The sequence below is a fragment of the Poromitra crassiceps genome, assembly GCF_964638095.1.
Source record: "Poromitra crassiceps genome assembly, chromosome: 14".
In the NCBI taxonomy this organism is placed as follows: domain Eukaryota; kingdom Metazoa; phylum Chordata; class Actinopteri; order Beryciformes; family Melamphaidae; genus Poromitra; species Poromitra crassiceps.
This window is the reverse complement of record NC_139633.1, coordinates 7,356,114-7,382,115: the sequence shown is the minus strand read 5'-3', so window position 1 is coordinate 7,382,115 and position 26,002 is coordinate 7,356,114. Positions and strand designations below refer to the sequence as shown.

General features: G+C 44.1%; 1 protein-coding gene across 1 annotated transcript in view; it reads right to left on the bottom strand.

The window, feature by feature from the left end:
• Positions 1–13,934, bottom strand: part of LOC310788795 (NLR family CARD domain-containing protein 3-like) — a gene marked incomplete at its 3' end in the record, with an annotated part of 32,747 nt that extends 18,813 nt beyond the window's left edge. The window contains exons 1-6 of the mRNA XM_083650369.1: positions 13,860–13,934; positions 13,334–13,559; positions 11,152–12,934; positions 10,884–11,057; positions 8,319–8,492; positions 8,123–8,169 (exon numbers count right to left, since the gene is read on the bottom strand). Coding sequence (XP_083506495.1) covers positions 8,123–8,169; positions 8,319–8,492; positions 10,884–11,057; positions 11,152–12,934; positions 13,334–13,559; positions 13,860–13,862 — 2,407 coding nt within the window. The 5' untranslated portion in view covers positions 13,863–13,934. The remainder of the gene's footprint in view (positions 1–8,122; positions 8,170–8,318; positions 8,493–10,883; positions 11,058–11,151; positions 12,935–13,333; positions 13,560–13,859) is intronic.
• Between the last annotated feature and the right edge of the window lie 12,068 nt (positions 13,935–26,002).

Genomic DNA, 26,002 nt, shown 5'->3' with positions numbered 1-26,002 from the left:
CAAATTAAAAGTCTGTTATTTCCTTCTGAAAAAGGAAGGTGTTTTTCTCCATATTTTTTTTCAAACTTTTTTTTTTTTTTTTTTAATGATGCATTAACTTTTCAAATGGACATAGGGACAAGGTTAAGTATACATTTAGCAAAGGAATTACCCTGCTCCATGCTCTTTAAGTTCATTATGTCCGAGGAGTCTATTTAACGAGCAACTTTCAATATTCATCTGATCGACTTTATGGATCACAGAGGCAGCAATGCATACAGGTAACACACAAGGCTTTCCTCCTTTTGATTTCAGTTTTTTGTAAAGCATATTCCCATGTTGTGAAGTAGCCTAATTAAGTCTGTTCTGAAAGCGTGTTGACTGGACGCCCGCGTGTCAAAGAGCTGCAGTCTGCTTTGTCGGTATCGATGTCAATATAGACCACTTGGTTTCTCCTTTTAAAAGTTTGACTGTCTGGTTATGTCACTTTCAGAAGAGCAGAACTCGTCTCAGGCACGGTGGGTGACGCGAGGCGTACAGCTGCTCGAGTGAATATTCACCACACAGTTGGGATATAGACTACTAAGAGCACAGTGTGAATACTATAATGTTAGTTGTTTTTCATAAGGAAACGCACAACAGGCGAGACACACTGCAGATATGCGTATTGCTTTGGTTAACTTATTTCTGATATAACTTCATTCTGGAGGTGGTTTTCCCTCAGTCCTCCTGTCACTTTCTTTAAATAAATAAGCAGATTCCTGTCTTCCTGCGGTGTACCCTTTTAGACAGACATTGATTGGGCGCTGATAAAAGGTGGAACAAAATGATACTACCTCTGGTCACAGAACAAAAGGTGGAACAAAATGATCCTCCATTCCACATTGATCACTTTTACACAGGGGGCGAGGCGTAATAATCCCACAACGATCATGGCTTTCACAGGCTGTGTAAAAGGTGCTTTAGTTAGCAAACGTTGCCAATGGGCTAACAGCTAGCTAATGCCAGAGGGGCTAACACCAGCTATTTGCTGTAACATATTGTAATGTATTATCTGAATATCATACGTCACTCATCTGATGTCATCACCCGTTTTTACCAACAGCTAATTTTTTAGGACTTTGTGCCCAAAATAAAGTTATTTGTCAACAAAATACACTGGTGAACACTGTGGCTAATCAGCAGACCAGGGCAGCACCCAGCAACACATGAAATATCTACAATAAAATTGGGAGTGTGGACGTCCAACTGACGTCCGGCAGGTGGGCGTTGTACCATTTTTTTCCATTGGGTTGGTGGATTAAACCCAGCCAAAATCAAGAAGGGAGAAGAGGAGTGATGTCATCAGACAGTTGTGATGGCTAAGTGGGTGGGCGGACCTAGATATCTGATGTGATGTCATCAGACATTTGTGATGGCTAAGTGGGTGGGCCTCAGTGATGTCATCAGTGATGTCATCAGACAGTTGAGATGGCTAAGTGGGTGGGTGGACCTAGAGGTCTCGCGCGCACTCGAGCAATTGTGATGTCATCATTGCCACACAATAAATTGTGTGATGTCACTCGCACATAAATTATCAATGATTTAAAGGGCCCATATTTTGCTAATATAATGTATTATTATTTTATTGTTGGCCTCCACTAGAGTAACTTATTGCATCAGTCATAGTTGAAAAAACTCAGTTTATCTTGTACTGGCTCTCACTGCCCCCTCCAGTTCAGCCTCTGTCTGAAACGCTCTGTTTTAGGTCCTGTGACTCCTGTCCCTGAACCCCCACCCTCCGGAAAATACTCCAGGAGGGCAGCGCGAGGAGTTTTTGTGTTTGCAAACTTCTGCCCAGAGAGCTAGTAGAAGCGAGACTGTCTGTCTGTCTGTCTGTCTGTCTGTCTGTCTGTCTGACTATCTATCTATCTATCTATCTATCTATCTATCTAGATGAGATACATAGATAGATAGATAGATAGATAGATAGATAGATAGATAGTCATGCATAACAGAAACAGACAGGCGATCTCTGCTATGGCTACTAAATTTGGTAGTTGTAAAACAATTATATCAACGAGCAACGGATTGTCAAAACGAATTTGACCATCGATGAAAAACGTGACTTGGACATAAAGCAAGCTATCAATTGATATATCAACATCCCCCTAGCTATCTACAGCTCCGCTAGGCCGGGCACCCGGACATTTCCTTCGGTGGCTGGCCAAGCAGGGATTCTATTACCGCGGCCGCCATAACGTTACACCCTGCCCGGGGAGCTTCACACTAGCTAATGTAGCTAGTTAGCTAACTTCCCAAATGCTTGTGACTATAGTGTGCCTCTCCTAGCAAAGGCTACACGGACCAAACCAAAATGAGGACTTGGAGAAGTCAGCAAGTTGGACTAACGTTACAAGTTCTGAAAATATGTGCCTTTCGTCATTCATCGGTTGTTCATATGTCTATAAGGCAGCTGTGCTGCTAGGCTAACATAATAGCAAGTGCTAACGTTACCCAGCCGGTAAGTAACGTTAGCGATTCCTAGCAGCACATTGGACCGATGCTGGAATGAGACACATATTTTCAGAACTTACCACTTCAGTCCTACATCCTGGCTCACTTCCATGTCGTCTCCTTGTTTTTGCGGTCTGGAATCCGTTATTCCATGAGACTACTGTTGTGTTAGTCCCAGACAGCCAGGCTGGAGAGAGCCTGGTGAGTGGTGACGTGGGGTTATGTTACTGAAACACAGAACAGGGAAGAGAGGGGAAGGGTGGGAGCTAGCGTGCGCGCCGGCCAGCGGCAACGCTTTGTTGCCAGGGTAACAAGTCCTACCTGACGTCACCAAAATTATGGTTCTCGCACAAAATCGCCATAAATCCATGTCATCTCGTCTACGAGAGTTCATAGGCGCGAGGGGGGGTTCATGGGGGTAACATTAAAACACTTTCACATATTTATTTGAAGCTTAGCCCATGTTTAATATGACCATCCAAGATTGTAACAACATATATATGATACAAAATTAAGAAATGCATAATATGGCCCCTTTAAGACCTCACCTATGATTTCACTGAAGATGTCAAAAACACTGTGACATAATCACAGATGAATCACCAAACAAGCAATTTGGCTAAGTGGAGGCTGGGTGGGTGGGTGGGTACTGGTGAAAGTGGGCCGGAACCCTCCGGTGCCCAGTTCCTTTAAGACTTTCTGTGCCTGAACGCCATTGGGGGAAGACATGCAGCTGCCTGTCAATCAAAAGCCGATTGCTGCAGAGTGCAGAAGCAATCACGATCGCATAATTTCCAAGGAAACACATGGCTGACGTTATGTCGCATAAACAACAGTAGTCTGTCTCATAAATTGCTTCTAAATTGTTCCAATGCAGTGTTTTAGACCTGTCAGTGGTTTTAATCGTGCTGTCTATCCACCTTATTTTTGTGAGGCTCCCGCTGTAAAATAATTCTGGTAGCTATATCCGGTCTCGTGAGCAGCTGTGTTTACGCTGGCTTGACGCTGCCTGGATAGTACTCTGCACTGTAGCCCATGACTGCAGCGCAGCGCGTGCCTCCCATACATCCATGGTGCCTCCTCGCATCGCATTTCCTTGTCGAACTCCGATGTTAAAAGTTTGCTCGTCACAAAATAACACTCGTTTTGGGAATGTAGCCTAATGATGTTATCTATCACATCCGCTAACCTGTTGCTCGTTGAACAAGTCGGCATATCAGCTCAGCTGCACCGTTTACAGACGGGTACATTGGACAGGCTGTGTTGTGTCAAGCTAGACGTAACGGGGGAAGAGGACAGCAGAAGGAAGCAGAGAGAGAGAGAGAGAGAGAGCTTTTACGCATGGTTTCATGGCGCCTCCGATGCGTAAAAGTCCTTCATCGTTCATTCAGGAATGTTTTCAAGATGGCATTTGATTGTCTTGTCTGCCCACCCAGTGCCCAATTCGGTGTCTGTTCTTTGATTCCTGGTGGGAATCTTTTGCTTTGGATAAGGATTTCTCTGCTGACTGCATGGATTTCTTCTGTGCACAATCTAATGTGCTTTTTCCCCTCTGTCTCCTGCATTATGAAAAGCTTTATAAATCCAAGCAGTAGGCTAATTCTCAGTAATTTACTTAGGTTACTGTAGGCTACATATTCACCTTCCAGATGGCTTCTAGAAGAAAAAAATGATTTTAAATGAGCTGTTTGATAAAACTATTTATAAACCTTATTAATAAAAATGCTTATAAATGAGCCATTTAAATTAAATGAATTAAAATGTGCATTTTTTAATCCATTTTCATATTCTTGCTTATTCATTTTCATATTATTTGTCCTTTGCATAATTCATTTCGCCTTTACTTTACCATTAGACAACTGCTTTACTTAAAGCACAATTATGCCACACTGTATACAGGTTAATTAAGTAGGCTACTAACTTGCACAATAAATAAATAAATAAATAATTTTCTATAGACTAAATGATGTCAAAAATATGCGTGTTCAGGAACGCATGAAGCTGGGGCGGGAGGAGAACAATGCCACAATGAAGGTTGGAGTAGTAGTTCCGGCAAGAATTTCAATCCACTTTCACCCCTGTGGGTGGGTGGTATGTACGGAGGGCCGTCAAGGTTTTCCGATGAAAAGGAGAGGAGTGATGAAGAAGGAGAGGAAAGAGAGGAGAGGAAGGAGGAAGAGAGGAGATGAGGGAGGTGGATGGAGATGGGGAGAAAAAGACAAGAAGTGTCAAAGTGGACAAAGGGAGAGAGAGTCTAGTCTTAAAAATGACAAAATACACTGGAGTATCTGTGATACTAGTCTCGCTGGCCAGCCTCGTCTCCCTACCGTCCGAGGAGTCTGGCGCCGCAGGTCTCCATAGTGCGATTGCGATGGGCGGCGCTTAGCGGCAGTGCCCTTGGAAAATAGTTTCCAACAATCCAATTTGCCGTTTTCAGCGTGTAGCAACGAGCTAGCGTGTAGGTTTCTGCCGTTAGCTTGCTAGCTAGTTAGCGTTGTTGTTTTCACTGAGGCGGCAGGGCACTATTTACAGCGACACACAGGGAGGAGGGAGCGGAAGCCGCTCTGATTGACATGGTCGGAGCCAATGACAGAGTGTGTAATAAGCCGGGAGTGGACATCCTGCTGCCACCGAAACCAATGGGAGAGCAGCTGTAGAGCAGGGGAGGGCTTATCCCAGTTATGGAGACCTGCGGCGCCAGACTCCTCGGACGGAAGGGAGAGGAGGCTGGCCAGCGAGACTACTGTGATACTGACCAAGAGTTTGAAAAGCAGGCTACAATCCTGACACATCGTTTCTCACAGAGAGGCTATAAAGCAAAAACTATCCAGAATGCTTCTAAAAAAGCTCAGTCCACTCCTAGATCTGAACTCTTCAAGAAAAAGGAAAGAAATTCCTCAGGACAGGAGCAGGTTTACTTTGTCACAGGATAGTTCCTTAGCAAATCCTATAAAAAGGATAATATACTCAAATTTGGATCTTACTAAAAGTGACCCTATTCTTAGGGAAGTTTTTCCTGCCCCTCCTAAGATCAGCTTCAAGAGGGCCCCTACATTGCGGGACAGGCTAGTGCCTAGCCATCTCCCTGCCAATAACAAAACTACTTGGCTCCATCGGTGGGTCAAAACTCGCATCGCAATTTTGTGCCGTATATTCGCATCGCTCTTGATGTGTAAGGACCTTAACACTACGTTTGTTGTGTATCGTTTATCATGTGACCTGTGGTTGCTTTTACATAGGCCGGACTAAGAGACGCCTCAAAGATAGCTCAACAGATCAGCTGTTATTTTGGGTTATTTCTCCCGGCTTGTTAGTGAAGACACAACAAATAGAATACACAAACGAAAATACGAGTGATTTTGATAGCGAGGACGATATGCCATTCTCCTTGATGAGATGAGGATACAATTATGAACCAGAGAGAGTAATATACAGAAGTGGAACTTTTGCAGAGAGTGAACAGCCAGAAAGAGATACGAGGAACTGCCATAATATGCAGCCTAAATGCCGGGGTGTCCTGCAGACCTTTTTCACCATTCCCAGGGTAAATTGGGGAAATCGTCAGACCAGAGAGGCCAGGTGACTTGTTGTCTCTAAAGTAAGTCAGTGTTTTGTCTCTCTTCTAAGCCTTCATGTTTTGTAAACTGCGGCTCTGTGCTCTGTGCAGGCGTTTAGCGGAGGAATACGGTAGTTGTACGGTTGGGAGAAAAAGTAGTGACGAATGAGACGGCTGTTTGGCGGAAAAGTAAAGCGCTGAAAATTGTCAAAATAGACCGTACATTTTACACAGATATTGATTTGTTTAGGTGGGCGTTGTTTTAGGTGGCTAAATTACGTTTTAGTTCTTGGCCCCGTGTACTAGAGAGACAGAGCTGTGGAGGCTGTTGCTTCAGAGTGCCGGGTCTCTATACACAGTGCGCTCAGTGTCCAGAACACTGTACCTATTTCACTTAGTGTATGGAACTAGCTGATAGGACCCCACTTCAAACAAACCGAACTATCCCTTTAAGCATGCCAACTGCCATAAAACACAGAAGAAGAACCTGAGAAAATGGAGGTGCTGAAGGGTTGTAGCTATTGCGCAACACAGGTGAAAACCTATATGCACAGTCCTATGGTCTCACAGTCGCAGAACGTACGTGCTAGTTGAGCGTCGGCTGTAGTCTTTGCAGTGTGTTCAAGTGCACATCTTTGGCCGCAACACAGGAGACAGGAGGTGACAGTCAGCATTCTTTGCCGCTAGTCTTTTGAAGTTTTGCTGGTGTGTTGCAGCCTTAAGATATCTGCTGGAGAAAATAAAATCCATGCACAGACGTACCTCCTATAGGTCCACAAATTTCACATATATTTTTAAGCCCTGCCAGCAAACATTGTGTCTAAAAGTATTAATATTGCATGTCATATGTCCAATTTGCATTATTCAACACTGCATTTTCTGAGGGTCCCAGAAACGCGCTCGCCAGGTTTGAAGTCGATCAGATGAAAAATGACACTTGCGGGAGGCAGACAATAACATAAGAGGCGTGTAAAGGCCAGTATTTTGCACGGACACGCCTGGGCCACACCTACACTTGTGTTTGCACTTGTGTTTGCGCTTATAGCATAAGACACAGGGAAGATGGCATAATAGGCACTGGCGCCGGAACAAGGGGGACATGGGGACATTTTGTCCCCCTTAAAATTTGGTCCCCCTAAAAAAAAAAAAAAAAAAAAAAAAAATTAAATCTGAGGGGGCAACTGCCCCTGACGCTTAGAGCCCACTACACTGTTTACACAGCCTGTGATGCTTGTTAAAGCCGTGATCGTTGTGGGATTATTACACCTGAGACAGACAGACCCAGGGATCAAGTTACAGAGAGCCCACTTTACACTGTTTACACAGCCTGTGACTCTTGTTAAAGCCGTGATCATTGTGGGATTATTACACCTGAGAGACAGACAGACCCGGACTCTGTACTGCACTCACTGTCATTGGCTGCTGCTATAATCGTATACGGTTATTGTTATTTTATTTTTGTGTTGAGATGACAAGTTTTGCACTGTGTTTCGAAGTGATAATAATAATAATAATAATAATAAGTTCAGTGTTTCTGCCTGTGTTGCTGTCTGTTGTAGTGTAATTATAAAATGACCTAAAGGGAGAGCAGGTCACCAAGTGAGTGAGAAAAGGAAAAATACTGAATAATTACATCACTACAGTATAATCCTAATGTTAATTTAAAATGAGATATTCATCTAAATATGGCTAAAAATCATCCAAACGTCCATAAAAACGTCAATTTTTCGTCAAGGGCGCTGAAAATGCGTCGCCCTGAGGGCTCCGTTGAAAAAAAAAAAAAAAAAAAAAAAAAAAAAAAATTGTGTCCCCCTTATTGCAAACTCGTTCCGGCGCCACTGATAATAGGTGCACAAACTGCACATTAGCAAACAATAGCGTTTATACGACGATAGGGCCCTTTGTCTAAAAGTGTTAATATTGAACATGTCACGTGTCCAATTTGCACTATTCATACTGCACTTTCTCAGTGTCCCAGAAACACATTCGCCAAGTTTGAAGTCGATCGGACAAACGGTTTTCGAGATGTGTGATAAACAAGAGAACATACAGACAGACGGTCGTGCATTTATTAGGGAGATACACACTTACACTTCCTCAGACCGGATTTCAACCACTGGACTCCACCATGGTCCACACTGTGGGGGAAACAAAGTCAGACCAGAAAATTATATTTGATGAAAGAAACAAAACCTTCCCTATGAAGGGTTTTCCATATAATAGTTTGTTCTTTATGGAATGGGTCACTGGAGGAAATAGGTGAGGGTGATGCTTTTTAAATATATACCTGAGAGAGTCCAGTCTCCAGTGTGGATCCTCCAGTCCAGCAGAGAGCCTCTCCACTCCTGTGCCTCCTGGATGATTGTAGCTCAGGTCCAGCTCTCTCAGATGGGATGGGTTGGAGCTCAGAGCTGAGGCCAGAGAAGCACAGCCTTCCTCTGTGAGCAGACAGCCTGACAAACTGCACACACACACACACACACACACACACACACACACACACACACACACACACACACACACACACACACACACACAAATCAAGCCATGTCAGATTTTATTAGTAACCTACTGTGAAATTAGTTGTGATAATGCCGTCAAATTCTAGCAAAACAGTTACTGCCTCATAGTCAAGTCAAGTCAAGTCAAGTCAAGTTTATTTATATAGCCCTAATTCACAAGCATGTCTCAGAGGGCTTCACAGAAAGTATGTCTAGCTGATTCTAGCTAACACACAGTAACAAGAATATACAGAATAAAGATAACATTTGAACATTTGAAGAAAGCAGGAGAGTGGAGGAGGGAGGGAGAGGGAGGAGGGAGGAGAGGGGGGAGGTGGGGAGAAAATAGGAAATGTGGAGAGGTGGGAGGGCGCAGGGGAAGGAGAGCAGTGGGAATGTGAGAGAGGGGAGAGGACAGAGAGGAGGAGAGAACAGAGAAGGAGAGGTGGAAGGGTACAGGGGAGGTAGAGTAGAGGTAGGGTCTGGGGTGGAGGGAGGGAGGGAGGAGAGGGGGGAGGTGGGGAGAAAATAGGAAATGTGGAGGAGGAGAGAACAGGGGAGGAGAGATGAGGGTGCAGGGGAGGGAGAGCCAGGGTAGGGGTAGGGTCTAGGGTTGGGGGAGGGGAGGGAGTAGGATACGGGCCCGGATTAGGGCGAGGGTGGGGAGAAATGGGAAATGTGGAGGAGGAGAGAACAGAGAAGGAGAGGGTGCAGGGGAGGGAGAGCAGGGGGAATGTGAGAGGGAGGAGAGGGCAGAGAGGAGGAGAGAACAGAGAAGGAGAGGTGGGAGGGCGCAGGGGAAGGAGAGCAGTGGCTGGTCAGCTCTGTGGTTATTTGCTTCAATTTGAGAGTTCCCTACTCACTGTCTGACAGAATATTAGGAGTCCTTTCTACTTTTTCAGGTTTCAACAACTGAGGCAGCACAAAGAGGAAAGAATGAAATGCCCTCATGGAAAGTCATTCACAGGGGCTATGAAGGGCTAAATGTTGGTATCACACCTGGTGTAAAAAATACATGGACAGAGAAAATCATCCACAGGTGTTTGTCTGTCGATAGTAATCTATGTAAAGCAGGATAACATTGCTAACAACATTGTTGTTGGCAGTTGTTGGGGAATGTTTGATTTGTGTGCTATGGGCTAAAGGATTACAGGTCTTCACGGGTCCAAAATGACAGACCCAGACCCTAATGGACCTGGGAAACTTGTGCCTGAACACGGATTGGACCGATAAATGTCAGACCTGGACCCGTATAGAACCAAGCATACCGGACCCGTACAGAACCAAGAAATACTGAGGAAGAGACTAGCGGTGCCAACATCAAAGGTGCTTGCTAATTGCTATTACAAGTTGTATAAATGAAACTTTGTGCATTTTTCTTACCTAACATTAATGTATTCTCCCCTGGTTGCTCCTGTCAGACACTGCAGACACTGCCTGACCGTGACGTAATGCATAATCCATTCAATGATCCTTACCAATAAAGATTGTAATGCTAATAAAAATAAATCAACATTTTCTGTTATCCTTCTTGCTGATTGAAAAGCCATGGCTAACGTTAAAGGGATACGCCAACATCTTCACTTCACTGTGCATGCATTAGAAAGCACGTTTCACTCCTCAGTCCTCACTGCAAACATTAGTCAGATAGCACTACAATGGCAGTCTATGGTACCGCCATTCTGTCGCCCAAAATACACATTCTAACAGCACCAGAAACACTCACATGTATATGTTGTGACTTGTGTACTCACCACGTGATGAAATAATAAGTTACAATAATAAATAATACATAAATAAATAATAAGATACAGGAAACAGTCATTTTAAAAGTAAATTAGTAAGTATGTGTGTATGTGTGTAAGTATGTGCGAAGTATGTGTGCTCATGCGCACAAATGCGCCTCAGGCAAATAAGGAAATCATTTTCGTTGAAGAGGGAACCCTCTTGCTAGTTATTCTCGCTAAGGATTTACTTGCAGTTTGTGACAACAAAGACTCACATGCGGCGCGCACTGTGTGTTTTCATATGTTTCTCTCGTGATCAGCACTGATCACGGGTCTTCTTGGATCCACTCGGGTATTACACATAATGATAAACCGACCTGGGACCCGTGTTGATAGAATCGGACCCGACCCGGACCCTAATTGACCATAATAAATATGGACCCGGACCCGGACTCGTACAGGTCTCGGGTCGGGTCCTAAGGTCCGAGTAGACCCGTGAAGACCTCTCCATGTCGAATCTGACCAAACATCTCCAAACAATGACAAACAGCAATGGCACACCAAACAAACATCTGTTTGTCTGTGTTTGTTGGAGAATGTTTGATTGGCTTAAGGGATACTGACCTGAGACTCTCCAGTCTACAGTGTGGACTCTCCAGTCCAGCAGAGAGCAGCTTCACTGCTGTATCTTGCAAGTCGTTGTTACTCAGGTCCAGCTCTCTCAGACTAGAGGACTGGGAGCTAAGAACTGAGGCCAGAGCTTCACAGCTTTTCTCTGACAGCTTACAGCCACTCAGCCTGGGGAAGAATTTGCCATGAACAAGAAGTTTGAAAATAGTTTTTCTGTATATTGCATTTCATATTGAAGACATCAAATTATGCATGCACCTACAGAGATTTATTGGAGGCTTTGACCAGCGGCAGCAGCCTCAGAAGAGCCTCCTCTGAAGCAGAGTATTTCTTCAGCTCAAACACATCGAGCGCTTCTTCTGATGACAGTAAGATGAAGACCAAAGCTGACCACTGAGCAGGGGAGAGTCTGGCTGTGGAGAGACTTCCTGAACTCAGATGCTGTTGGATTTCCTCCACTAGAGAACGGTCATTCAGCTCATTCAGACAGTGGAACAGATTGATGCTTCTCTCTGGAGAGGGATTCTTCTTGATCTTCTCCTTGATGTACTGGACTGTTTTCTGATTGGTCTCCGACTTACTTCCTGTCTGTGTTAGCAGGCCTCTTAGGAGAGTCCGATTGGTCTCTAGTGAAAGACCCAGGAGGAAGCGGAGGAACAAGTCCAGGTGTCCATTTGGACTCTGTAAGGCCTTGTGCACAGCACTCTGGTAGAGGTGTGTTAGTTTAGAGTTGCCTCTTGATAGTGTTGATTGAGTTTTTGACAGTAGATTGACACCAGTGTTGATGAAGGACAGGAAGACATAAACTGCAGCCAGAAACTCCTGAATGCTCAGATGAACAAAGCAGAACACTGTGTCCTCGTTCAGCCCACGCTCCTCTTTAAAGATCTGTGTGAACACTCCTGAGTACACTGCGGCCGCTCTGATATCAATGTCACACTTTCTCAGGTCAGCTTCATAGAAGATCAAGTTGCCTCTCTCTAGCTGCTCGAAAGCCAGTTTTCCCAGAGAGAGAATCATCTCCCTGCTCTCTGTATTCCACATTGGATCTTTGTCATCTCTCCCATGATACTTGACATCTGCCTGTTTGGACTGAACCAGCAGGAAGTGGATGTACATCTCAGTCAGGGTCTTGGGCATGTCTCTTCTCTCACTGGTTTTCAACACAAGCTCCAGAACTGTAGCAGTGATCCAACAAAACACTGGTATGCGGCACATGATGTGGAGGGTTCGTGAAGTCTTGATGTGGGAGATGATTCTGCTGGCCTGCTCCTCATCTATGAATCTCTTCCTGAAGTACTCCTCCTTCTGTGAGTCAATGAAGCCTCTTACCTCTGTTACCATGTCAATGCACTCAGGAGGGACCTGATTGGCTGCTGCCGGTCGTGTGGTCATCCAGAGGCGAGCAGCGGGAAGCAATTTCCCCTTGATGAGGTTTGTCAGCAGCACGTCCACTGAGGTTGACTCTGTAACATCAGTCACAATCCTGTTGTTCTGGAAGTCCAGAGGAAGTCGGCACTCATCCAGACCGTCAAAGATGAACACAACTTGGAACTTGTCAAATCTGAAGATTCCTTTGGTCTCAGGAAAGAAGTGATGAATAAGTTTCACCAAACTGTACTTGTTCCCTTCCAGCAGATTCAGCTCTCGGAAAGTGAATGGAAATGTGAACTGTATATCCTGGTTGGCTTTGTCTTCAGCCCAGTCCAGAGTGAACTTCTGCGTTAAGACTGTTTTCCCAATGCCAGCCACTCCCTTTGTCATCAATGTTCTGGTTGGTTCATCTCTTCCAGGTAAGGGTTTAAAGATGTCTTCACTTTTGATTATTGTTTCCGGTCTCACTGGTTTCCTGGATGCTGCTTCGATCTGTCTGACCTCATGTTCATCATTGACCTCTCCACTCCCTCCCTCTGTGAGGTAATGCTCTGTGTAGGTCTGATTCAGAAGTGTTGGGTTTCCTGCTTTAGCAATCCCCTCAAACAGAGCCTGAAACCTCTCCTTCAGACTGGATTTGTGATTACGTTGGTACACTGCAGCAAGAGTTTCTAAAAGGACAAATTACATCAATCAGTGGATGTTGCTGTAAATATGAAAAGCCTAAATATTAATCTGTGAATGCATACTTTTCCTGACCCCATGGGATCTATTCTGCTCATCACTGGTGGACAAACAGGTCCTGACTGTGTGTGCTACCCAATGTGAAATGCATCTGTGGTGGCATTTGTTCTTAAATAATACTGTGCACTGTGCAGCATTATACACCCACATGAATAAATCAATGACTTTAGCTGATGATTCATGAGGATTGTGAATATTACTTTGCAATCTGGAATTTAATCGATCTTTCATGAGAAATGTCTATATTTAGCTATATCATATACTGTATCTCCCATTATCCCACCACTTCCCCTCTCCATCATGTTAAAGCTGTTAAAGCCTCTTACTGCTGTGCAGAGAGTCAGCCAGCTCCTCCTGCTTCATTCTCCTCAGGAAGAGCAGTGTGATGTTTAAAAAAGCCTCTATGGGGCTCATCCTCTCTTCCTCCTCACTGTCCACCGCCTCCTCCTCCTCCCTCTGGCTCTCTAAGCATTCTGGGTAATCTGGACTCAGAACCCTCTGGAATCTCTTCAGCTCCTTCTTCACAAAGGTGACAATGTTCTCCTCAAGCATCTGCAACAGAATAATATTTGAATTAAACATTCTCACAAATAAGAATACTGTAATAACATCAGATCCACTGGTCTAAAAAGTGCAGCTTGAAGACATCATCAAACACCAATCTTTATTTTATGAGGTAAGAAGTTAGGTAAGAACATCTACAATAACGACCAGGAAGGGTGCAAAAGACCTCCTGATGGAACAGGGTTTGGAGAGAAACAACAACAACAACAACAATAAGAACAAAAACAGACCAGAGTAGTTGTTTTGTATTTCAGTAGCTGCAGTAAAATGTGTTGTACATTTACACACCATAAATATGGAATCCAGGTCTGTTTGAAGGTCCTTGACAGACTGACCACTGCTAACCTCTGACCTCTCCTGGTGGACTCTGGAGAACACATGAAGTATTAGGTCATATAATGTCACATACACACACACACACACACACACACACACACACACACACGCACGCTCACACGCACACAGTGAAGTACACTGTAAATTAGGGATGCACGATATGGATACGATAACCGATAAATATCTGCTCCTCCTGGTCGATAACCGATACGATAACCGGTAATTATTTCACATTTTTGTATTTAAAGAAGTTCTTAACCTGTATATTATGCACACCTGGGGTAAAAAAGAAGACAAAAGGCAGATGTGTTGAGCAAAGATGGATGATTTAATAGACTATTCCATAGCTCTGACCTAACCAAATCTGAAGCCCCTTTCAGACATGCCTTGGACCTCTGCAGTTACCCAGAGGGGACCCGGGTGGCGGTGTATGTATGATCTAGCCTGGATGGAAAAGCCTCGCTCCAAGTCTCCCGGCTATGGAAAGTGGCAAAGTGCTGTGCTCCAGGAATAATATTCCGCAACATGGGCGACGCGAGTAACTAGCGTTAGCTAAAAACAAACATTTTGTTTGGTATGTCCATGCTTCTTATTTTTTCTCTAACTTGTAGCGACTGCCTACTGTTGCATTTCTGTGCGGGGACGAGAACACTGCAGCACAGGCCATCTGAAGACGGGGGCGTGTCTTCTTCTGTCTTCCTGCCTGTAGTAACACCTACCAGGCTCTCTCCCCTGGTGACGCGAGGTTATGTATGAACACAATTTGCAGAGCTATGCGCGCTCCCGAGACCCTCCTACGACGACCCGCCTCTGATACAAGATTCAAGATTCAAGATTTTTATTGTCACTCCGTAGTACAAGTATCACGCGTGAAATTCTTGTGCTGTAGACTCCGTTACAACATACTGTAGTGCAAAATAACAGGGCATATAGGTGCAGGAAAACAAGAGAAACAACAAGCAATAACAGTAAAGCAATAAAAACAAGCCAGAAACAGTGACATTCACTGCACATAGGTGCAAATTACATAGACATAATTTAAACATAATTAAACATTCTGTTTGCACAGGTGCAAATAACATAGACATAATTAAACATACGTAATGGTAGCAGCTGCAGTACAGCTACTACATGATTGTTTATTTGTGTATGTTAAGGAGTCTCGTGGCCTGTGAGAAGAAACTGTCCCTCAAGCGATTTGTGCTTGCCAGACCGTAGTGTATCAGGGGCGGGTCGGTCCCCCTCCCCTCCAGAGAGCTGTGTACTAAGCGAGTGGGAGGAGACAGGGGGAGGAGGCGGAGCCAGAGAGAGACAGGCAACGTGACAGATTATTATTATTATATAAATAGTCGATGTGAATGAGCGAGTGAGCAAACATGCAGTTTCAGTTTTTCCAAATGAAGCTGGAGCTGCTCCGTGTGTCAGCCAATAGGCTGCTTGATTGAAACGCTGGGTTTGATCTATTTCTGCAGAGCAGCACACACCACCTTCGAAATATAGCATTTTTGGACGCGAGGGTCATCCTGCTTCCCAGTATTAGACATCGCTAGGTAGGATATCTGGATCTGGTTGCGTTCATTTATCGGCTAAAATGTCATTATCGGAATAATAAATAATAACGCAAAATGGCCATTTGAGGATGATAATTTATTGGTCCATTAAATATCGTGCATCCCTACTGTAAATGCTGCTATGATTATTGGATGTGATGTTTTGAAAGAATAAACTAAATCAACAGAGTATCATGACTTCTTTCCTCTGTTCAGTAGAATCAAATAAACTCATCTGTTTTCAGTTCTTACCTTTGCTCAGTAGACTGCTGTCCATCTTTGAACTCAAGAGGATGATGCTTAGACCAGTCACTCTGAGCATCCATAGACCAGTCACTCTGAGCATCCATAGACCAGTCACTCTTCATGGACAAACAGCTGGGTAAAGGGGAGTCTGCTCTCTTCTGCTGGATCCTGCTAAGGATTGATAAAACAGGGTGGTGGCAGCAAACATGTTAGAGAAGCAGGGTTTTGACCAGCAGGTTGCCAGGTTGAATCCCAGTACCAACTTTCAAAGTCAGAGTGAATAATTGTTTCTCCACCCTGTGCAACTACCACCACTTAGACCTTGAGCAAAGATCTCAACCCCCAGACGGTTCTGGTAGCTGCTCAGTGACCACCAGGGGGCTAGCTCAGGGTTTGACAGAGGAAGCTGTGGAAGTGATACTTTGTAACAGGATGAACCATGTTTACAGCCTGGTTCAAAACACAGTTTTGGTCTACAGTATATAGCTCATTTCACCTTTCATGACAAATGTACAGGGTGAAGTTTATATAACTCACCTGTTTAGAAATAGAAAAGACTGTTTTGGGCATGATTGACAGCTCCCTTGTCGAATGACGGCGCAGCTTTCTGATCACGGACCAATAGCAGGTGGAGTTGCGGCTCTGGGAAACAACTGGTTTCGTGCCATCTCACACGAGCTACGCAAGGACCCCAAGATGGCGACATGCCACACTAGGCATGATGGTGCAATTGTAGCGTTATTGCCTCACACTCTCACCTCACAGTAAGACGGTCCTGGGTTCACTTCTCACGTGGGACGCACTGGGGGTATATCTCCCCATGTCTTCAGTGCCTATAGTGCCCAGGTGGGCTATCTCATCGATAGGGCTTTTCTGTGTGGAGTTTGCATGTTCTCCCCGTGCTCCTCTGATCTTTCCTCCATATAACATCAATATGGAGCCCCACTAAAGATGCAAGACGATGGTCATCTGACCAGCAGCAGTTAGAAGAAGAGTGTGTGTGTGTGTGTGTGTGTGTGTGTGTGTGTGTGTGTGTGACTGTGTGTGTGTGTGTGTGTGTGTGTGTCTGTCTGTGTGTGACTGTGTGTGTGTGTGTGTGTCTGTCTGTCTGTGTGTGTGTGTGTGTGTGTGTGTGTGTGTGTGTGTGTGTGTGTGTGTGTTGAGACACGGGTTCGAGCCCCTGTGTCTGCGAAAACCTGCCCAGCTGATTAAGTCCTGCCACGTCTCACGCTTGACCGAAAACACAGAGACAAACACAAACACACACACACACGCGCGCGGCGCGTGCGCACACACACACACCTGCACGTCTCCTACCTCAGGCACGCATGCACTATATAAGGACTGCGCTCAGTAAAACGGAGGTACAGAGAAATCCTAATCGTTAACTTTGGATTTGTGCCGGACTATCTTCTGCTGCAGTGTGGCTCATCTCCATAGCCTAGATCTGCAGCAGGAGCCTATAGCTCGGACCTGAGCGTTATTTTCTGCCTTGGCCTCCTACATCAGCCACCTCCTGTGCCTCCAGCCTGCTTCACCTGGGCTGCCATCCCTACTGGGCCACCAGTTTCACCTGGGCCTCCAACACTACTGGGCCTGCAGTCTGCTCGGCCTGGGTCCCCGGCCTGCTCCACCGGATCTCCAGCCTGCTCAGTCTGGGCCTCCTCTTCACCGGCCACCACCCGGGCCTCGACAACCAACCACAGCCTGTTACCCTCTACAGCCTGGGCCCCACAGGGCCACCAGCTTCATCCGGGCAGTTTGGCTCTGCCTGGCTTCTGGCCTGCTCCACCTGGGCCTCCAGCTCCACTGAGGCATTCCGGCTTCACCTGGGCTGCCAGCTCCAACTGGGCCCCCAGCTCCACTGAGTCTCCAGCCTGCTCCACCAGGGCCTCCAGGTCATCGCTGCGCCTCCACCTGGCAGATAAGGATTAACCCTTTCTCTTCTTTTCTCCCTCGCTGCCTGTTGTTTTGCTGTTCGCAAAGCTAAAGCCGGGTATTTCAAAAATCAATTCAACCTCTGTGGCTCAGACCCAAAGAAATTTTGGAAAACTGTACGAGATCTTGAAAATAAACCTCCCACTCAGCTGCCTTTGTCACTCACTGACGGTGACGTAATAGTCACTGACAAGGCTCGCATGCTCAATATTTTTAATCAGCATTTCATCAAGTCTGGTCACATTTATGACTCTGCTAATCCTCCCTCCTCCTCCTCTCATCCTGCTCACTGCAAGAGCCGGGAATCCTTTGACCCTCAAAGCCCGGAACCCTCCAGCACTTCTCACTCCCCCAGTCCCCTCCCCAGACCTCCAACCCCTTTACATAGCTTTTCACTACAAATCTTTTCAGAAGGTGAGGTTTTGAAAGAGCTGCTCGAGCTTGACCCCAAAAAACCTGCAGGGTCTGACGATCTTGAGCCTTTTTTAAGCTTGCGGCCCCCATCATCGCAGCTCCAATAAAGGAACTTTTTAACCTGTCCCTCCGCTCAGCTGAGATTCCATCAGCATGGAAAGAAGTGATAGTGCGTGCCCTCTTCAAAGGAGGAGATCAGGCTGACCCAAACTGCTATAGACCCATTTCTATACTTCCCTGTATTTCAAAAGTGTTAGAAAAACTGGTTAATAAAGCAGCTCACTGATTTTTTGAATGCTCATAATATCCTGTCTGATGTTCAGTCTGGTTTCCGTTCTGGTTTTGGTTGTGTAACTGCTACTCATAAAGTGATCAATGACATATCTTCTGCCATCGACTATAAGCAACACTGTGCAGCCATCTTCATTGATCTAGCCAAAGCATTTGACACAGTTGACCACTCCATCCTTGTTGACAGGCTTGACAGCATCGGGGTCTCTGGTCCCTCCCTGGCATGGTTTTCAAACTACCTCACCGATAGAGTGCAATGTGTCAGCTCTGAATAACTCCTGTTGCAGCCCCTCCCTGTCTCCAAGGGTGTGCATCAGGGCTCAATATTAGGTGCAACTTTGTTTTCTGTGTATATAAATGATTTAGCTACCTCTGTTGGTGACTCACTGATTCACCTATATGCGGACGACACCATTCTGTACCCCTCTGGCCCTACCCCAGATGCTGTAGTCACAATGCTTCAGTCTAGTTTCAATAGCTTACAACAGGTTTTCTCCTTTCTCCTCATCTTAAACACCTCTAAAACCAAGGTCATGTGGTTCAGTAAAAAGGGCTCATGTCACCACCTCTGATCAGTACCCTCAGTGCAGCGACCCTAGAGCAGAGATGCTCACAAGTCATTTTTTGCAAGTCCAAGTCAAGTCTCAAGTCTTTGGTCACAAGTCCAAGTCAAGTCTCAAGTCTTTGAGGGGCAAGTCCAAGTCAAGTCTCAAGTCTTTGGTCACAAGTCCAAGTCAAGTTTCAAGTCGCTTACGGTTGTAATGAGTTTTACCATCTGCTGCATGCCATTCGGTCTGCTTAGATTAGAACACTGTATAGCTATGGAAATCAAAGCATGTATCATTCATCACTCTTTATCTGCATACAGTATCATATCTGCATATCAAATCATTAACTAAAGGTATATAGACAGGCTATTGCAATGGAATATGAAAAAATCACAATGAACGCTTTCCTTTAAAGTCAATAACTGTATTTTACAAACTCAGTTATTACACAACACATGCAAAACATGCAACTATTGCTAACACTATTGCTGCCAAATTATTCAAAAAGGAGGAAAAAAAGTTGTATTAAAACATGGAGTTTGTCTGCTCATCCTTGAGTCTCTGTTCCAGGAGTGGTTTGTGGCAAGCCTGAAATCAAACAAAGAAGCTAGGCTTGTCAAGCAAAGACAGAGGCAGGTTGCAGCAAATGATGAGGTCCTGTATTATGGATTCAGTGATGGCCTTCTGTCTGGGATGGCTGTGGTTGTATAGTTGTACAACCTTTGCCTGACTAAAGAAGGAATCAATGGTGCTCTGTCCCTCTCCACTGGCGACAGTCTTCGCTTTTCCAAATTCAGTAAACCTGTAGATGAACAACATTGGAAATGAATTAGCAAAACAAGAGTAACATCAATGTTGTATAATTATACTGGGTCTCAACTAACAGTTTATAATCTACTAAATGAACACATCTCTAGCCTCTCAAACCCAGTGTAATGCTGTTACCCTAGGTCGGACTGTAATGTTAACGCTACGTGGTCCACAATAGCCTGGCTGTAGCCGACATAACAATTAACTAGTGAGGTGTTTCTCTCATAACTGTCGTTAACCAGTAGATTGTAGCAGCAGAACGGTTACCCGATCGTTTTAACAAGTGTGGTAGCAAACATTCATCTTTCTAAAATACAAGGGAACGAGAAAAACTACAAAGCTAACGCTAGTAATGTTAGCATTATTCTGCTGCTATCTGTTGGAGGGAAGCTAACGATAGCAAACAAGGCTAGCCACGACGCACAACTATAAGCCTTTATAATCAACCTTTATAGTTGTGTGTCGCGGTTATGTGCTGGCTAAACACCTCGTTATTAGGTCGGCTACAGGCAGGTTTAGAGGTTTGTTTCTGACCATGTAACGTTAGCGTTAACGTTACAGGCTTATTGGGTTAACGTAGCTACATTACACTGGGTTAGCAAGCTAAGCTAACGTTAAATTATCCACCAAGCCATTCACTGACCTTTCAGGGTGCGTTTTCAGGTGCCCGATAAAGTTACTTGTCGTCGATCCAGCATCCTTGATCGTCATACCACAGAAGTTGCATTTAGCGATTCTTTTGTTGCCCCCTTGTGCAAAGTCTTTATAGCCAAAGCTGATAATAAATGGTACACCGGCTGCTGCTGCAAGTGTGCTCGCCCGGCTCGCCGTAGGCAATGATGGCATATTGCTTGGCTAGCTTGCAGCTCTGTAGCCCCGTGCGCGCACGGCTAAATAATGGATCGGCCGGAAGGAGGACATTTCCGTACTTTTTCCCCCTTATTGCTCACGAGTCCCAAACCTCGAGTCCGAGTCAAGTCTCAAGTCTTTTGAGGACGAGTCTCAAGTCAAGTCTCAAGTCTCTGCATGTGCGACTTAAGTGCGACTCGAGTCCGAGTCGCAGACTCGAGTCCCCATCTCTGCCCTAGAGCAGGTCTCTGAATATAAATATCTGGGCATATGGCTGGACAACACTCTGTCATTCTCTCAACATATCAAAAAGTTGCAAGCCAAGGTCAAAACAAAAATTGTATTTCTTTATAGAATGCGCTCCTCTTTCACTCTCTCTGCTAGACTCACCCTGGTTAAAATGACAGTTCATGTTAGACTATGGTGACACCATCTACCGATCTGCCTGCAAATCTACTCTGCAAAAGCTAGACGCTATCTATCACTCTGCCATCCGTTTCGCTACAAATGCCCCTTTCAGAACTCACCACTGCACTTTATATTCCTCTGTTAACTAGCCATCTCTACACACCCATCGTGAAATACACTGGTTGATGCTAATTTACAAAACTCTCCTTGGTCTGTCACCCCCCTACCTGTGTAGTTTGTTGCATACTGCACCTGCCGCGTACAACACCCGTTCTGCTAACCTCATCCTACTGAAAGTCCCCAAAACTCACTCTGTAATCGGTCAGTCATCTTTCCATTCTGCTGTGCCCACAGACTGGAATGGCTTACAAAAAACACTAAAACTGGACAATTTCATCTCCAAATCAGCTTTCAGGGAATCTATCATGGACATATTCACTGACACCTGCAACTGCTTCCTAAACTAACTCTATTCCCCTGCCTGTCTGCTCCGACTGTTTTTGTTTTATTTGCTCTGTCTGTCTTGCTATGTTTTAACTGTGTTTTAACTTGTGTTTTAATTTGTTCTAAGTAACTTTGTATTTATTTTATCCCCTACCCCCATCGCTCAAAAGGCTGTGCCTTCTGCCAGGTCGCCATTGTAAATAAGAATTTGTTCTTAATGACTTACCTGGTTAAATAAAGGTTAAATAAAAAAATAAAAAGTATGTGTGTGTGTGTGTGTGTGTGTGTGTGTGTGTGTGTGTGTGTGTGTGTGCGTGCGTGCGTGCGTGCGCGCTTGTGTGTGTGTGTGTGTGTGGTGTGTGTGTGTGTGTGTGTGTGTGTGTGTGTTTGTGTGTGTTTCTCTGTGTGTGTGTGTGTGTGTGTGTGTGTGTGTGTGTGTGTGTGTGTGTGTGTGTGTACAATGCGTATGTGCATGAATTAGTGCATTGTGGCAAATAAAGACGGGGTTGTCCATCCTGACCGTCTCAAAATTGGAGTGACTACGTCCATCATACAGTCCATGTGACCACCAGCAGAAGACTGTGGTGTACTGAGCAGCTCTGGTATGAATGTCTGTTCTGTGTGGATGTGAGGCAGAGCAATGCTGCAACATATGTTACGCAAAACCCTTCTTGATAAATACAACAACAACAACAGCAACAACAATAATAATAATAATAATAATAACAATAATAATAATAATAATAATAATAATAATAATAATAATAGACAAGGAACTCTGGACAAAATCATAACTAACAAGAAAACATATTTGTGTCTGACATACACTGTATCATCAAATCAGGGTCTGTGGCCTATTGTGGAATAAATGGGGGTCGTTGATATGAAAAGAAAAGGGTTGAGAATCATTGTTCTATACGGTCCTTTCTCTTCTCGGCACTTGATAGGAAACAAACACATGCTTCCTCTACTCATTTGCAAGGAGAAACTCCTGGCAAATGTTTTCCTTGCTGACTTGATCCAGGATTTCTTATTATTGTTAATGTACTTTATTTAAATTAAACCATGTTCACTGCTTATCACTCCTTCCTCCTCTCTCATTATCAACAAAGCAAAATCACCTAACTCTTTATACAGCAGCACAATTTATTATTATTATTATTATTACCTTTATTATTATTATTACTATTACTATTATTATTATTATTATTATTATTATTATTATTATTATTATTATTATTATTATTATTATTATTATTATTATTAATAATATTATTATTACACAGTGCACAGCAGCACTTTCAACCTAACTGCAAAGAGCCTCTTGGCCCTGTCTCGCCCTGTCTGTCTTCAGGCACCTTCTCCACCTCATCTGATCTCTGATATGAAGTCAATCACACATTTTTCCATTTCAAAATAATAAATAAAATACAAATACATGCAGAGTGTCTCATCTTGACTTCATTGTTTGTATGGCTTCTACTGAGGCCTGAGCCCTGTACTACGAAACTAGTTTAACAGATCCGCGATAAGTCCCTTTGATCTGGTTTGACTGAACAGGATCAAAGCTATCTAGTTAACTGATACTACGACGCTGGTTTTTTACTAGGTAAGTGGACCTGGGATCTGCCTGTGCACGCGCACGTTTTTCGCTCGTGCACAGGCGCGCGTCCACGCGAAAGAGGTGCGCTGGCCAATCACATTATGAACAGCTGAGTTGATCCACGCCCACACCCATTTCCACACCCATTTCCTCGTTCCATGAAAGCGCAGTGCATGATCAGAGTTTTAGCGGATATTTAATGTATCCGCGATTTAATGTCAGAATGAAAATCCGCGTTGGATAGTCTGCTGAAGGGCTGTCTAAAGCAGCAGCTTGTATTCACATCAGTCATTTGATTTAGGCTACTTTGATCAGCGATTTCTGTCTGATACAGCTGCATACATTGATACAGCAGTCTCAGTCTATACATTTCCACAATCTGTAAGCCTATTTAGACCATAGATTTAGAAACGCATGCTCAATGAATAATGATCTCTATCACTCATGTGTGTGGTTGCACTGATCGAATAATTCATATATAAAATAGCCTAGTATAAAGCCTAATAGCCTACTATAAAAGAGAAAACTGCTGAACTGAATTGAGACGATGCGGGCATATTATCATTGATAAAAACTAGCCTATTTTTGCTCATATATTGGCATACAGCCTACAGGACACAGTTCCAGCTGAAAGATGCAAGAATAGCCTGCATATTTAGTATTGGGGCTATCCATATTTATCCCATATCTATATTATATGTATAGGCTTTTCTGGCATGTAGGAGAATATCACCCTCACTCCATTTGAGGGTCCATTCATGATATGCGCCGCGGTGATTAATAGTGATCATATTTCTCCACGCATCGTTGAGCTGTTAAGACATAAAGTGGTAAGTAGGCTTAATTTAATTATGTAGCCTACAGAGCCACAAATGTTTTTCTTGTTATATTCTCAGTTGACTGCAATCTATTTTTCATATGGCGATCTTATATGAACGGTGAGTGACTCCAGAGAGCCGATTATATGGGTCTGTCATGGATTTTGATCTTATCCTCTGAAGCTAACCTGGTCGCGACCAGGTTAGCTTTGCAGCGTCAGTTGCCATGGTGATTGAAAGTTAACTTGCTTTGTAGTACGGCTAAACCAGGTTTAAACTCAAACTTACTCGGATAAGGCATTCAACTAGCTTCGTAGTACAGGCTACTGTACTACAAAGCAAGATTTAGGTTGATCCTGATAAGTTTGGGTTTAAACCTGGTTTAGCCGTACTACAAAGCAAGTTAACTTCTTACCGACATATATTTCCATAGCAACTTATGCTTCATACTTAACCTGGTCCGCAGCAGGTTAAGTTGTAAGGATAAGATTAGACCTTAAATACACCGCCCACGAACCAATTGAATCAGCAGTTTGGAAAAATGGCCAACCCCTTTTCTGGACGAGTTTCCCATCGAGGAGGGAGCACGAATTGTAATGTTGATTTAATCAAGGACTAAAGCCTTGCACTTGTTGGCTATTTTAATTAAGCCCTACTTACCACTTTGGAATATGTTTTTATATATTCATTTTTGTGCTCTCAAGTAGCCTAGATACGTTGTTTGACCCCGCTGATTGATTGCAGCTGAATAGTGAGTGGAGAAATATCACTAAACCGGCATAAAAAGGTTACATAAACGTCTCCAAAGCGCACAGTGCCGTGTGCGCAACGGAGCTGAGAGTGACGTTGGGTTGGAATTGAAATGGTCATAGCCTACATGCTGGAATAGCCTACTACATCTAAGCAATTTAATATCGGATCACCTGCACACAGGCGATCCCATATTAAGATGATTCATATCTAGGCTACTCCTGCATTTTACAGCTGCAACTGTGTTGCTTTTGGCCTGTATGATGTGATTGAACTTCATATTTCCAGCATCATTATATGAAATATGGAGATATGCGACTCTGCTGACAATATATGTGACCACAAAATAGGCTATTTTTTATAAATGAAATCTATGCCCGCACGTACCGTGTCGATTCAGTTCAGAAGCATTTTTTTATTTTATTAACATTCTTTTTTTTATTGATTAGCCTATAGGAATTATTCAATCAGTGCGACTAAACACATCATGAGATCATTATTATTCATTGAGCCTAAATGGTCTATACATACGGATTTTGGACTGAGATAGATTACACATTGCTTCCATAAAAGACATGCCGGTTTTGAGTTTATTGAGAGGGTGAATTGAGCTGCTGTTAACCTACGTGAAGGTAGAAACCGCTCTTCAAAGAAATTACTGGTGTGGATAAAAGTGGTCAATTTAGACAGTCATTCGGGAACAGACTAATAATATCCAACGCGGATATTGATTTGCGGTTTCATTCAATGAGGAAATAGGCGTGTCTGGCGCTGTCGGAGTTGGAGCAGTCAATATTACATTGTGATTGTGATTTGCGGGCACGAGCTCCAGTGCACGGGCATTTTCATGTGCACGAGCTCTCAGCTTGATTAGAAAAACCTGGTTCGAGTTAACGAGTGGCAAACGAGGTTCGTAGTACAAGTTAACTACAATCGAGCCAGATCAAGGGACAGATCCTGGATCTTCTTATAGAACATTCATAGTACAGGGCTCTGGTGTTTGGAAAAGACAAACAGAGAAAATGTTCTTCAATTAGCCTAATTGATTTGGGGTTAGAGGAAACATGCTGCAGGATACTTGGATGAGGGATAGCGTTGGTCTAGTCTGGGGAGGAATGCAGCCATGTGGCTCTGCTCTACTCTGTTGTGGTGTGATGTCATTCACCTTATTTGGACAAAGAATTTGAAATTCCCTGCCTTAATGCCGGGTGTCCCTGTTCACATGCTGCTTGGACAAAACAGATCATCCAAACAACTCGGTGACAGCCAGGGTCCCGCTGTTTGAAAAGTGATCTTCCAAACATTTCAATTCAACTCACAATGTTTTAACCTCGCGTCACCAGGCTCTTCTCGGGGAGAAAGAGCCTGGTCTTCGTTTACAAGGGATTTTGTCACTCTGCCTGTTTCCGGCCTAGACCCCACCCTA